This window comes from Notolabrus celidotus, chromosome 5 (genome assembly GCF_009762535.1).
Source record: "Notolabrus celidotus isolate fNotCel1 chromosome 5, fNotCel1.pri, whole genome shotgun sequence".
In the NCBI taxonomy this organism is placed as follows: domain Eukaryota; kingdom Metazoa; phylum Chordata; class Actinopteri; order Labriformes; family Labridae; genus Notolabrus; species Notolabrus celidotus.
In genome coordinates, this window is record NC_048276.1 from 12629107 (window position 1) to 12643740 (window position 14634).

Consider the following 14634-nt stretch of genomic DNA (forward strand, 5'->3'; position numbering starts at 1 on the left):
AGACTTCTGTGTTTTTGTTACGTCACAACAATATCCGGTCTGTCACGGAGTCAGAGCTCGGAGCTTGTTCAGCCCATAGACTGTATAAAATACAACTGAACCCCTCCTCAGTTTTTCATTACGTGCACACATGTGTGCTAACAAGGAGCTTAGGAGGGAGGCATGCTAGTTGTAGGCTGTCTTAATAAACACAAAGGTCGGTTTTACTCCCCACGTCTGCAGGTTTGAAGATCTAGTGGATGATTTTAAGTTTTCATGGAAAAGTGCCAGCGCTAGTTAGCATAGCCACATAGCTACATGTTTGTAGCTGTAGCTGTGTACCAAGTCACACGTCAACATACTGACAAATAAAACAACAAGAAACTGAATCTGTGACCAATCCTTCAGAAAGGTCCCGCTGCCTTTCTGGCAGAGGTCGGTTTTACTCCCCACGTCTGCAGATTTGAAGATCTAGTGGATGATTTTTATTTATCATGGATAAGTGCTAGCGCTAGTTAGCATAGCCACATAGCTACATGTTCGTAGCTGACCAATCCTTCAGAAAGGTCCTGCTGCAGGCGCCTCTCCGTCAGGATCAGATTCTGGATCAGATTTAGAGGGTTGAAGTAACGCGGGTCTGTGAGCCGTGTATATTCAGCCAACATGTAAACATTAGATTAACGTGCTGGACAGCGAGGGGATATCCACTTCCTGAGGGGGCGTGGTCAGAGAGAAAACCAACCATTGGCTGAAGAGCAGGGCTGAAGAAGAGGGTTTTTCAGGCATGCCAAAATCTGATTTCAAAGAGTTTTTTTGAGCATAAACTTTTAAGACATGTTTTGGGGACCTCTTAGACCAATATATTTTGATGAAAAAAGCGTGATATGTCACCTTTAAGGCGCATCAGGGTAGACAGGGAACTAAAACAACATATGGGGGGAGCTGGTTTGGCCAAGTGGGTAAATCTCATTCCCTGTTCATAGGCTTTAGTTCGCCAACCAGGCGGCATGGGTTCAATTCCAACATGCAGCCCTTAACCGCATGTGATTCTCCACTCTGCCAGTTTTCTATCTACCCTTTCAATAACTGCATAAAAGTCTAAGAAATAAAACTTGTAAAAAGAAAAACAACTTAATAGACCACTTAAAGTCTTTTTGTTCAGAGTCTTGTTTGCTTTTGTGGGCATGAGGAATCATCAGTAATAATTTCAGTCTGTTGCATTGCCTGCTAAAACATAAAATATTGTGAATTAGTGTCAGAACTCATTTAAATAGTTATGGAGGGTTACTTTAAAGTGCCTGGGAACGAAAGACATTGAAGAATTGAGTCTCAAGAGGCTCTAAGTTTGCTATGGCTCCAAATAAACTCATATTTTTAAAACTCATAATATGAACGCGTGTTGATTCCTAAAGCTATCATAAATATGAAATCATGGTGTTGTTGAGTAAACTGAACACTGAACACCAAAGACAACAGCTCCTGGGTTTTGTTGCATGTTAAAATTGTACACTTCATTTATAATTCAATTTGGTTTTGACCTTTGTTGGATCTTCATCATCTCACTCAAATGTCAAACAAAATGAGTATTAGGAGGAATTGTGTGAATAAAACATAATTTTGCTCTAGAAAAACATTCTTACACAGTTAATCAAGAGTGCAAATCCAAGTTGTTCATGCTCAGTGGTTTGTATGAAATATTTTTACCCTGTTGTTTTGCTGCAATCTCTTTCAAGCTTACTTGCAATAACAGGTGTCTGATGCGTATACAAGCACTTGATAAAATGACACACATTATCTTTGGATCAAACCAGTTTGTATTCTTAGTCCGACAGGGAGCTAACTCAAAAGCGTGTAAACCGAGATTATTGGCAACAATTCAAACAGACATAGGAGCCGTGGTCCAATGATTCCAATGACTGACAGCCAGCATCTGACCAAAATATACAACTGACAAACAAATCCAAAAATGAAGAGGTAGACGGGGTCTGGTAGGAGATGTATGTATACAAACTAGCTGGCAGGTAAAAGGGAGGTACAGGGCAGGCTGATCAAAAAGCTATGCATAGACCCAGTCATTCAGGCATTCAGCGATGACAGACAGGCAGCTCTGGAAGCCGCCAGGTTTGTGGGATTGGCAGAGCCACATGGAAAAGAGTCAGAATGAGCAGGTTGAACTGCAGACAAAGCCCAGGACGGCAGCAGAGATGCTGGAGAGACTGCAGAACAGCTTGAGAGGATGACCTTGAGTCAGTGGGAAGCGGGATTGAATCCGCAAGAAGCCAGGAAGGTGTAAAGAAGTAGGACGTCTTAAGAAAATCTAGAAGGAAAAACAAAGAAATGTCAAAGGCCTCTCTTAAAGTAAGAGAAAACCTGGACACGGACAAAGAAAGGAGAAAACAGACTACAGATGAACACAGTTCTCAATTCACACTGGTTTTCCTTTTAGAGTTATTAGCCAGAACCCAGAGTTTTCTGTGCCCCTGTGTTCAAGAATGATACAGGACCAAACTTACTCATTTGCCAGGACATATTTAAACAAATACTCAATTTGACACATTTGAGTAGGTAACACAGGTAGCTTATTGCCCAGTAACTCTAACTTCAGAGGAGTCAAAGTATGAGGTGGCAGCTAGCTACTCCTGCTTAATTCTGCTAAGATATTGAGCTACAAACTACCCACATAGCAGATAGGTCTGGGCCAGATCTGGCATCAAGCCGGCACTGCTGGCTGACTGCTGGCATGGCAAGTGGTATGTCAACCGGATGTGGCCCAGGTCTGGCAATGATGACATTGTATATATGATGGCATGCCACATCTTGCCCAGTTGTGACTTGGTTTATGTGGCCCAGATTTTTCCATGCCGCATCTGGGCCGATTAAGGTTGAGCTTGTGATAGAGCTGGCCCATGTGTGGGCCGTCTCTGGCAAACTATATCTGGGCCACTTAAGGGACATCATTCTTTGCGGTATTTTGGTTGTCTAAGTGTATTGTGGGCCAGAACCAGGCCAGATCTATTTTGCTATGTGGGTAGCTCCCCTTAGCAGAAGTTTTGCTGTCTTTTTTTTGGTATGTCTGTCATTAAATGTTTAGCTACTGCCTTATTTAATCATGCAGGGAAACAAACTTAATGAACAAACTGTCAGTTTATCGAAAGTGAGATTATTTAGCCAACTGGTAACAACTAGGCAGAAATCAGTAACAAGACTTACCTTAACCTACCTTGACTTTCCAAGGCTAGCTGCAAACCTAGCATTGCAGCTCACATGCTAGGTTTTACTAAATAAGACCTCGTGCCTAGTTAGCTATTGTTGTATTGTCAACTGGTAAAGTAAAAAGTCCTAATGTTATACATGACTTAGCCAGAATGCAAGTAGGCCTTCACTGTGTTTAACAGAAATGCCACCCGTTCCGTTTTTCCCAGAATTGTTCTCTTTTTTCACCATCTGTCCCAGGAAAATTCTGTTTTGCAAAAACCTAATTTGATTTCCTTCGTTCTGTAGTCTAGAAAGGTCCTCTGTGCATCTGTGGCCATTTCAAATTGTTTCTGTTTTCTTCCCAACTTTTGGCATCTCCATTTGAAATGGGATGAGAGACGACGGACGAGGAAGGAGATGGTGCAAATACATGCAAGCCACCAGCCAGAAAAAAAACTATATACTAGTTACAATCCTGACTGGGCAACACTGTCAGAGTTTTAATGGGTACGGACGACCCAGGGAGACAATTCCTCCGCCACATGCGTTTTGTGTTCGGTGAAAATCTCTGTAAAATATGTAGGGAAAAACATATTGGAAATCCATGCAAAAACAATAAAGCATCAAGCTGTGGTATCAAACAAAAACAGGCAGCCATTGCAACTTTTATGACCAAAAAAGGTTCACCAGAAGAAGACATGATTGCAGCGGCAGAGCTTACCAGTGTCCTCTGTCCGAATTCTATGTTAATCTGGTCAGTCTGAACTGGTAATAGCAGCCGAGCCCTCCACCCCAAACAATTGGTCGAGTGTCCTCTTCTTTTCACGAATCCAAAGTGGTAACATTAGTGTTTAAGGCCATTAGACTATGAGGTTAGCTAGGTAGTGGTTGAATGCTAACAAAAGCTGTTTTGTAAGGGTAAGTAATTGGCTATGAAATATGTTGTTTTACCCTGGAATCTGGCCCAGTATCTCAACAGAGTTTTACTGTTTAATAGCCCTAGCTCTAATAAAATATTGAAAATATAAATTTATTTCCTACTGCTTTTGTTTGTGTATAGAGCAGCCTACAAAATTGATTGAGCGCTGACATAGAGGCAGCAGATTTTTGACATGAGGATGAAAAGAAAAGAGAGAAATTTGTTCCAGCTCAAGAAGGAAAACAAACATGAACACAAAGAGGCAATGTGAAGCCTCACAGAGGAACAAAGACACGCACACACTGTGCTTTGAGAGGGAGAAACGGGAAGGAGGCCCGAAGTCCCTCTGGAAAAGGAAATTGGCATTGTTGTAAAGCTCGTCTACAGAAGTATGAACAGCTGTGTTAACTTTGAACTTCGTGAAACACAGTGGACCAACACGGGCAGATAACATGGAACCCCTAATCCTCACAGATTTCAGAAACTTCGAACCTGACTAACATCTTGGATTCTGTGCCTCTCCACTCTTCCTCCAGACTCTAGGACCTTTATTTACAAATGAAAATGTACTTTTATCTCAAAAGATGACTTTGGACCACCGAGTAACAGTCCAGTTCATTTTCTCCTCAGCCCAGGTAAGACGCTTCTGACGTTGTCTCTGGTTCAAGAGTGGCTTGGTATTAGGAATGCAACAATTGTAACCCCTTTCCAGAGGACGTATGTGCATGGTGGTTCTAGATGCAAATAACCCTAACCCAGCCGCAGCCCCCAGTTGAGCCCCTCCGCTGTGCGCAACACACGTAGTCAGTTGATTCACTTCGAAACATGCGTTAATTTAAAACCTAACCCTAACCCTAATCATAACCCTAACCCTAATCACAACCCTAATCACAACCCTAACCCTAATCACAACCCTAACCCTAATCACAACCCTAACCCTAATCACAACCCTAACCATAAACCTAACCCTAATCATAACTCTAACCCTTATCATAACCCTAACCCTAGTCCTAATCATAACCCTAACCCTAATCACAACCCTAACCCTAATCCTAATCATAACCCTAACCCTAATCATAACCCTAACCCTAACCCTTATCATAACACTAACCCTAACCCTAATCACAACCCTAACCCTAATTCCAAACCACAACTCTAACCCTTATTATAACTATAACCCTAATCATAACTCTAATCCTAATCATAACCCAAACCCTAACCCTAAACCTAATCATAACCCTAACCCTAACCCTAACCCTTATCATAACAATAACCCTAACCCTAATCACAACCCTAACCCTTACCCAAAACCCTGACCCTAACTCTAACCCTAACCCCAACCCACAACCCTAACCCTAACCCTAATCATAAACCTATCCCTAATCACAATCATAACCCTAACTATACTCGATTAATTAGTAACATCCCTAACAGGCACCTGAAAACACAATACAACCACAGTTGTAACATAGGATTCAATAATAATCGTGGCTGAATGATATAGTTTATGGAACTTGGGCTACCTACAGTAGTAGAGTGTGGAAAAAATGCGCTGTCCATTTGTATCCTCCAGGGCGATTATTATTGATTTGTTTGTAAACGTTTGAATTATTTAGCAGTGTACCTTTACGTGGGCATGCGTTGAGCATTGTTGTGGTTTGCATGTCTAAGCTTAAAGCATTTCATGTGCCCATTTTTAAACATTAGATAAATCATTTTGAATGGTCATGCCATATGCGTTTTCAGGTGTGTTAGTGTGTATATGGATTTCTGGGGATTATTAACTGAATGACAACGAGAGGTTGCTTTAAATTGTTGATGTGTGTGTGTGTGTGTGTGTGTGTGTGTGTGTGTGTGTGTGTGTGTGTGTGTGTGTGTGTGTGTGTGTGTGTGTGTGTGTGTTTGTTTGTTTTTTATAATTACAACACCGACTGTGGACAGGGACAGACATGGGCTGTTTCTACGGTGGCCCTGAGAGCTCACAGCACTGCAACTTAAAAAAACACATGAAAAAAGACAAAACACAAGCAAATTAAGAAAATATCTTCATCAATTTGACAACACATGCGCAGCATTTAGAAAATGCGCTGCAAAGACCACAACACAACACATTAGAAAAAAATGCTGCAAAGACCATAACACAACAGAAGTGTTTCCAGAGGACACTTAAAAGTGATGAACATGTCCGGACACGCTTGTAGTTTAACAGCAGATCACTGCAATAGGCTGAATCATGCGATCACATTGTTAAAATAAATAAAAAACTTACTTTTTTTATCTCATTTTCCAACACCACTGATGATAAGAGAACCTTCATAGCGCTATGACTCAAAATCTGCGTCAACAACAAGCGTGTCCGGAGGTGTGCATCACTTTTAAGTGTCCTCTGGAAACACTTCTGTTGTGTTGTGGTCTTTGCAGCATTTTTTTAAGGCTGTGCATGTGTTGTCAAATTGATGAAGATGTTTTCTTAATTTGCTTGTGTTTTGTCTTTTTGCATGTGTTTTCCTAAGTTGCAGTGCTGTGAGCTCTCAGGGCCACCGTATATTCCTGTCCTGTTGAAAAGTAGCTCAGTTGGGAGCCCCTGCTGAACGTGGGCCCTGGGGCGGCCACACCCTCTGCCCCCGCGGTCACTCACGCTTATGCCTTCCAGTGAACTTTGCTTATGCTTCAATACAGCACTCTGCAAACAGCCAGACTTTACAGCAATGACCTCCTGTGATTTACCCTCCTTGTGTAGGGTGTCAATGAACATCTTCTGGATATCTATCAAATAAGCTGTCTTCCGAATGATTGTAGTAGCATGTACTGAACCAGACAGAGTGAAACATGATTTTTGTTTTTTTATGAACAGGGCTAAACTGACACTTGAAATGGAGTACCGCCTGCAAGCTAGCTCAGGTAGGCAACTCGAGCTGCACTGATTCATACTGACACATTATCCTCTCTATCAGCAGACCAAACAGCCTCTCATTTGGTGGTCTATTGAAGCTGCAAGATTTCCCGTCTCTGCCTTGCCAGTTCTACTACAGTGCTGCATGCAAACTAACCAATGGGGGATTAATCGTATCTCATTACTCTTCAATTTCTCTAAACAAGTTCATCTGCCAGGAGTAATGACGTTCAGAGCCTGGGCGCCAAACCCAATGTTCTGCTGTATCAATGAACTAAAGGCTTGGAACATGATTCTGAGTTTGCATGTAATGACTCCAGAATATATATAGAAATGTCACTTTCTTAAATAAGTGATGGAAGATTTTGAGCTTTTCAACTATTTCCAATTCCCAGATGCACCTTAAATGTGCTGTTGTATTCAAACAGTTCATTCCTGTGTCACCACACCCCAGATGCATGAAGAGACAAGTCAGACTGAGATGCAAACAATTTGACTTTATTTTACATTCTCCATATTAGGATGGTTTTTTTTCTTTTTTTAAGAAATCCCTGGGGTATATACAGATGATATTTACAGAGGTTCAGCTTCAGCCGTTCAGTATTCTTGCATGCACTTGGCCTGTTTTGAAATACAAAAAGCTTATTTACATGAGTTTGAAATTTCTTGGCAGTGTGATATTCCGACATGACTCACTGTTTCTCTTCGGGTGAGAAAACAAGATTCAAATCATACAACTGAGCCTTTAATGCAGTAATGCAGGAAACAACTTCAGGTGATTTATCACAGACATATTGCAAAATTTAGATCAAAACTTATACAGAATCTGCAGAAAACAATGTTGCATTAAAGCTGCTGTTGGTAGTCATAGAGTAAACATCTGTTCAGAGAGAGGGACTTTGAATGTCAACATGACCCCTCCCAACCAGATTTCTTCTTCGCCCCCCAACACAGATCGGTGTGTGCAGTCATGATAGTGCCAGCCATTACCAATCGTTGGACGTAGTAGGGGCCGCCCCTTAATAAATCAGGACAGAGGATTGGAGATTAGCTATGATTGGTCCGTCATAACGGGAACAAAGGGAATAATAACATTGCTTGATACAAAGGCATTGGAAAACGCAGATATTTCACAATAGTCTCAAATTACTCCACTTACCGATGAGTACCGATGGGCATTATGACCTTTTCTCCAAACCCAGCAGGAAAAAAGTAACGTTTTTTACACCATTCCTACCAACAGTAGCTTTAAGACTTCTCCTGGTTGCAGTCATTTCTGAATGATCAAGAGTATTGCTGCAGATGTGCTGTAAAGGGATTACCACCTCAAAACATGAAGAACATTGCTGTTTTTCCTCAGAAACGCTTAAACTTGCACCCAGGCCTCGTAAAACATCCAACACAAAAACCTCTCGCGAACAATTAAACCAAACTATAAAAACCTTAGAACTGATGTAAGACATATGTGCAAGATGATAACCCACACACATTTGTGTTTAAAGTTAAGCCACTATTAAACTTTGGTCAATAGTATCAAACTTCAACTGTATGATGTCCAAACAGAGTAAATGTTTGAGGATAGGTTTCATATTTTCAAGCTCGACACACTCACGTACCCATGTGTATGCTGACAGTGAACAATTGCTCTGATAACCTTACTTGATCAAACAGGGTCAAATGAGATTCTCCTTTGATTGCATTCAAGTGTAAGATATCTACAGTCCTCCCCCTACACAAAAACACCTCCTCTGTATAACAAGTCCTCTTCCATCTTAAATCAATCGGGGATATTAAAAAAAAAGCTTTTTATTCCCTCTCTGTCTTACTTCTCTCTGCCAACAAAGACGCACTATTTGTGAAAACACAGTGATCAACAGTAGATTGACGAGTTGATTTGACTGCCTTTGACTGCTGAAGCTTTATATTAATTTTGGCTGAAATTGCATTTTTAGAAATATGCCTTTGTAGCTAGAATGAACAAGAGGAATAATTACAGCCACAGTCACCTGTGCTGATGTAGATTCAGCACATGGATACTGTTCGAAGGTCAAATACTGTCAACTCTGCTACACATTCAGTTTCATTTTATGTAATACCAACATTCAGGCTTAAAAAACAGCCTTACAACTACAGAGCCCCTGAAGTCACATTAGTTGATATTATATGCAAATGCTAATCTTGTGCGCACAATCAACTTACATCATTTGTCATTAAATGCTATTATTTGCCAGTAATTTGTTACTTTGATGATGGGAGTATGGTTAATAATGCATTCCCATGAGTGTTATGCTGGGACAATTAATTTGTGTAACATAACCGCCCTCTGCTAGTTCTAGGGTGATCCCCTTTGTTGTGTTGATTCATAATAAATTTAGTTAAGATCATAGACTGTATAACACGTGGTCATAGTCAGTGTGACGTCACTCAATTTGTTTCCGAAGCAGGATTTTGAAGCCTGTCGGCGGCGGCTGCCAAATTGGAAATGCTGATTCAACCTAACTTTCTGTCAACCTGGCATGAGGAAAGGAGTTTAGACGGGCCCATAGACTGTAAAAAAATGGATGCAGTATCAGTGACATCACCCATCTGTTCCTGAAGCGCTGTGTTGAAGCCAATCGTCGGCCGGTGCCATATTGGAAATGCTTCACACATACAAACTTTGTCCGAACTAGTGTGAGGTATAGAGGCAGGCCTTTAGACTTTTCACCAAAAGCTACAGGGTGCCCACCTGTCAATCAAGTCAGCCATCCTTATTTGGGCAAAACTCATGAGTTTAATATCTTTGTAAATACTGAGTTATATAAAAAATCGTCCCCCATACAGTGTGTGCCGATAGAGAAATTAGCTACTCAGACCTAAACCTTTTTTTGAACCAGGCTGTAAATATGTTTATTAATGCTGCAAAGATCATCTTTTTTGTATGGATGTGTATGTGGTTTCGGGTGTTTCTGCAGCCAGCCTCAAGCGGGTGCTAGATGAACTGCAGTTTTTAGCACTTCTGCATGGGCTTCATATTCTAAGACCGGAGGTTGCTGCTTGGGCGGGCTTTTATCCAACTCGCTTACAGCTGGGTACCACATTATGGTTTATGAGCTAGTTCATAGCTTCAGTATTAATCTTGTAGGTGTAGCATCGCTTTCTCACAGTTAGCCAAATTATTGCTTTCTGTGTTCAAGCAGTCTTAACTTTTTATGTCTAAAAACATGTAAGAGGCCTATTGTTTCTATTTCTACTAGATTACTAAACAGCATGTTGGATCCAAAAGTTTATGCTTATGTCTAGTTCATCACACATTGCAAGACAGCTACCATAACCGCTTCCCAAACAAGTTGTGCGCACAAGATCATACCGTGTGTGCACAGGATCAAAATGATCCGCTATGTGAGGCTTCATGGGCTCTACAGAATACTCTTGATAACATTAGGGACAATGCCAGAGTGAAGTTTCCGCATTTAAGCTTCATGCTACGAGATCAATGGGTTAACAGTCCACAGTGCTGATAGTTGTCATAGCGATGCTTTTGCAGCTGTGATGGAAGAAAGACTTCAGTATTTGGCACTTGCTTGATTAAGAGTAAGACAATGAAAGGGAAAGGTAGAGTTGGGTTTGCAGGTAACATAAGAATAAGGCATCATTGTGGTGACATATGAGAACACAGAAACACTGCATACAAAGAGCAAACAGTAGAGAGTTGTTTTGAATGACTCATCCCATCACCTTAGGGAGCACACTACCAGAGAAGAAAAAGAAACCAACACTTCCTGGTGAGGTGTCATTATCCATGTACCAGCATGTGGTTGAATTCATGAGTAGAACAACATTCAAAGAAGCTACACATGTTGCACGCAATATAAATAAAGGAAACAAAGGTGTATAAAATTCAATGGTACAAATATGGGAGATGCTCAGGCATGCATTGCGTGTTAACATGAACATAATCCCAGATAAAAACATAAGTGGAAGTCATGTCAAGCATTTACTTCAGCACCTACAGCTGTGTAATAAAGAATAGCTTCTGGATCTTGACCAAAGGGGAATCAGGGTACTTTATCAGCCAGTAAACTCAGAACTCCAACCGCTACATTTATGTGCGCAGGTTCTGCCATTGCCTTTTTTGAAAAATCTGAAAGTTAAAGTCAGTTTAAAACAACAGCAGAAACCACACATCATTATTATGCCTCAGGATAAGACTTTCTGGTGTCTTCTAGAGTCACAATCCTTCACTGATACCTCCTCTGTTTTGTGATACAGCCAGCCAGATTCTGTTACGCCAACACAGCGCTGTTTGCTACGGTTGTTGACGTCTTTTATTATTGTTCCAGTCTTTAAATATTGCTGTTATTTTCTGGCCTTCATTTGTGGAGCACTTTGGGCTGAGGTAAAATAATTGTGAGGTTTTTTTTGCACCTGCTTGTGTCGCAGACTTAATATCGTAGCATTTATTTACTGTGGGTATTTCTTCATCTGATCCTATCTGCAGCAGCAGAAGAAAAAATGGTGATAGGAGTATTTCCAATTATTTTTGAGGGAGACAATACCTGGTAATCTATTAAAAGAAATGCAAAGGAACTTCTGCATGGAAAAAAAGCTCACTTAGAGACTCTGTGAAGTTTGTGACTGTGACTGTGACTATGACGTGTGTCTACTAATAAACTGAAAGACTCAACAAGGTTATTAAAGTCTTTTCTTTTGCATCTCTTCTTTGGAAAACGATAGCATGAAACCTGATAGTACAACCAATCCAGAGGAAAATCAGGTTCTCAGGAAAACTATTCAATACAGGACATCACTGTTACTGTGATGCAGATGATGCAAATGAGCCAGGTTTTTGTTATCTGAACTGCACGCATGACACTGATGTTGAATTATGACTGTGCAATGAAATGCAAATCCAAAAAAACACAGGCAAAGGAAAGTGGAATTCTTCATCTAGAATGACTGGATTCATAAGGTGCATTCAAACATGTAATAGTTTAATAAATGCACCTTATTTAACAAAGGTCAAAGGTGTTACATCTGAAAGTGTTACAGTGATGTTTCTCATCATTGCAGCAGTCATCTTCAGGCTGTGACTTTTACACGAACAAACTTAGGAGCTAACTGAAGGATGTCATATCAATTTAAGTCTTCAGCTGCTTTTCAAATGTCCATCTTAATGAACAACATATTTCTTGTCCATGTTCAATATTAACTGCTTGTTTTATTCACACGTATTTCTATCCTTATTACAGTTCCTGAAATGATTATGTTTTAGCGCTAAAAAAAAGGAAGGCTTATATTTTCTGATTTCTTTTTCAGTTTCATTCTGTTGTCTGGTACTTTAAGTCAACAAGCAAAAAACACATCAATCCAATAAGGACAGGATTAAAGATGTTTAGATCACATCAACAAAAGCTAAGTCGACATCTGACATTGATGAACATTCTTTCATTGTCTGCGATTGTGATGTTGGATTTGTAATTTCAAAAGGGCTGGTGCACCACAGCTGTGTTGGGAAGATCTATTTCCAGAAAATCAACGCTAAAACAAACACCCTGACAAGAGGGCTTGTACTTTCCTGCTTTACCTTATCCCTTGATGAAGGACTCAATCAAAAATTCCAAAATATTTATGTCAAAGAGTATAGCAAATAAATGCTCCCTGTTGTCAGCTCATCTGATACATGACTGTATTTCATCTCCAGCTTAGTGATATTCATGCTCCACCTGTCTCAGCTCGTTTTAAATCCCAGTGTGACCAATGTCAGTCATCACTCATCATCAGTGCTGAATAGCAATCATATCCGAGTCACTGAGGGAACTTGTCACAAGTTCAACTGCAAGGTTACAGCAACAGGCATACAGAATCAACAAATAAATATGAAGCATATAAATAAATACATAAATAATTCAATTTCCCTGAAATAATGAGATGATTCAGAAACAACACACTGCACAGTGACCTGGCAGGAAGAGACAGTCATTCATGTGAGGAAGGTTTGCAGGAGTGCAGTCTCTATGCAGAACTCAACCCCTCTCTGATCCAGAGGACCAAACAACAAGCAGGATATAAATGTTTCATCTGAGGTTATGTTCTAAAATCCAAACTGCACTGACATTAAAAATATGGCAAACCAATTCTCCTAAAACCTTAAAAATGGTAGGTGACGGTTTGCAGAGGAAGTATAAAAGCTTTACAAAGGATAGATCAACTTTCATGAACAAAAACCTCAACTGTGAAGTGAAGAAATGCAACAAAACAGGGGCGTCTATTTTGCCACAGTTGAGCAAATGTTTTCACAGTGGTTCAATGTCACGTTACTAATGATTTGCACTGTACTCAGATGTGAAGACCACTCAGAGTTTTCTGAAACACTTCAGGACGTCAATTGTAGCATGACTGAAAACGAATTAGGCTTTCCAGTTAAAAGCCTTGCAGTCATCCTTAAAAATGAGATACTTTGAAAATAAGTCTGCAAGACAAAAAAAAAGAACATCTAGAAATCCAAAAGTTACTTTTTTCCTGGAAAAACAAAAACAATATCACAAAGATAAAGTCCAACAGTGTAAGAACCTCTAAGGTCACAGTCAGGTGTTGGCTGCAAAGTCAGAGTGCAGCTGAGGTCTCTTCAGTGGAAAAGGATTGAGTCACATGTCTGTCATCTCCTCACTGGCAATATCTCCAACACCAGCTTGGAAATATTGTCAGTACTGGCACTGGCTCAATAATCACTGAGCATGTTAACAGGGATGTGCGGGTCTTCCAACAGACTCTTCATTGTGTCTGTCTCTCCAAACACACAGTCCTGTTGCCAGTCCACACACATACAGGAAGAGCCCAGAAACTAGGAACAGTCACAGATGACAATATGATGGAGAGGAAGTAGGCAGCAGCTGACATCATATACGGAGACAGAGGTTTTTCTCCCACTTGTCTCCTGTTTCAGTCAGGCAAAATAAGACCCGCAGTCCACCAGGTCCTCGCCCAGATAGGGCTCTCTGGTCCCTGTTGATGAGGGGGGTACAAGCGTGGTTTGAGCTGGGCTTGGTTAGATGACTTAAGGTTGGGCGCAACATTCAGGCTTGAGTCACACAGCCGAGAGCTGTGAGGGCTTTGATGAGGGCAGATCCAGCAGAGCCTGGACCGTAATGCCCACCTTTACCAAACCACGCTCCTCTAGGATGTGATGAGGCAGACACAGCTTGTCCTGGAAGAGAAGACAGACGTCTTTATCAGTTATAGTCCAAGGAACAGAAACAATTGTAGCCTTTAATGCTTCTCCTCTTCCTCATTGTTGAAGATGTTAGCACACAAAAATGAGAGTAACATAATTTCCCACCTACTCTTTTTGGGATCTAAAACTATAATCATGAAAAGTTTATTTTGTCTGTATGGATCATCTGACTGTTTCATTTTCATTTGAAATAAAAATCACATTAAAGCTATTCGGCCTGGTTCACCCAAATGACAAAATAAAACGTATTTCTTAATCTTGGTGAGTCCCTTACAACTGTTGCCCCTTTTCCTCTGTAGCTTTATCAAGAAACTTTATGGTTGACGCTCATTAATAAGACTTCAAGCCACCCTATAACAACACCCAGCATTATTCTTTGGAATGAGGATTCTGTATCTCTTTTAAAAGACAAGTTCTCTCAAATCACACACAGAA

General features: G+C 40.6%; 1 protein-coding gene across 2 annotated transcripts in view; it reads right to left on the reverse strand.

The window, feature by feature from the left end:
* Positions 1 to 7463: 7463 nt before the first annotated feature.
* lrch2 (leucine-rich repeats and calponin homology (CH) domain containing 2) overlaps positions 7464 to 14634 on the reverse strand; it is a 40887-nt gene continuing 33716 nt past the window's right edge. For both annotated transcript variants that reach the window (XM_034684480.1, XM_034684481.1), the window contains exon 21: positions 7464 to 14172. In XM_034684480.1, the coding sequence (XP_034540371.1) occupies positions 14053 to 14172 (120 nt within the window). In that variant the 3' untranslated portion in view covers positions 7464 to 14052. The remainder of the gene's footprint in view (positions 14173 to 14634) is intronic.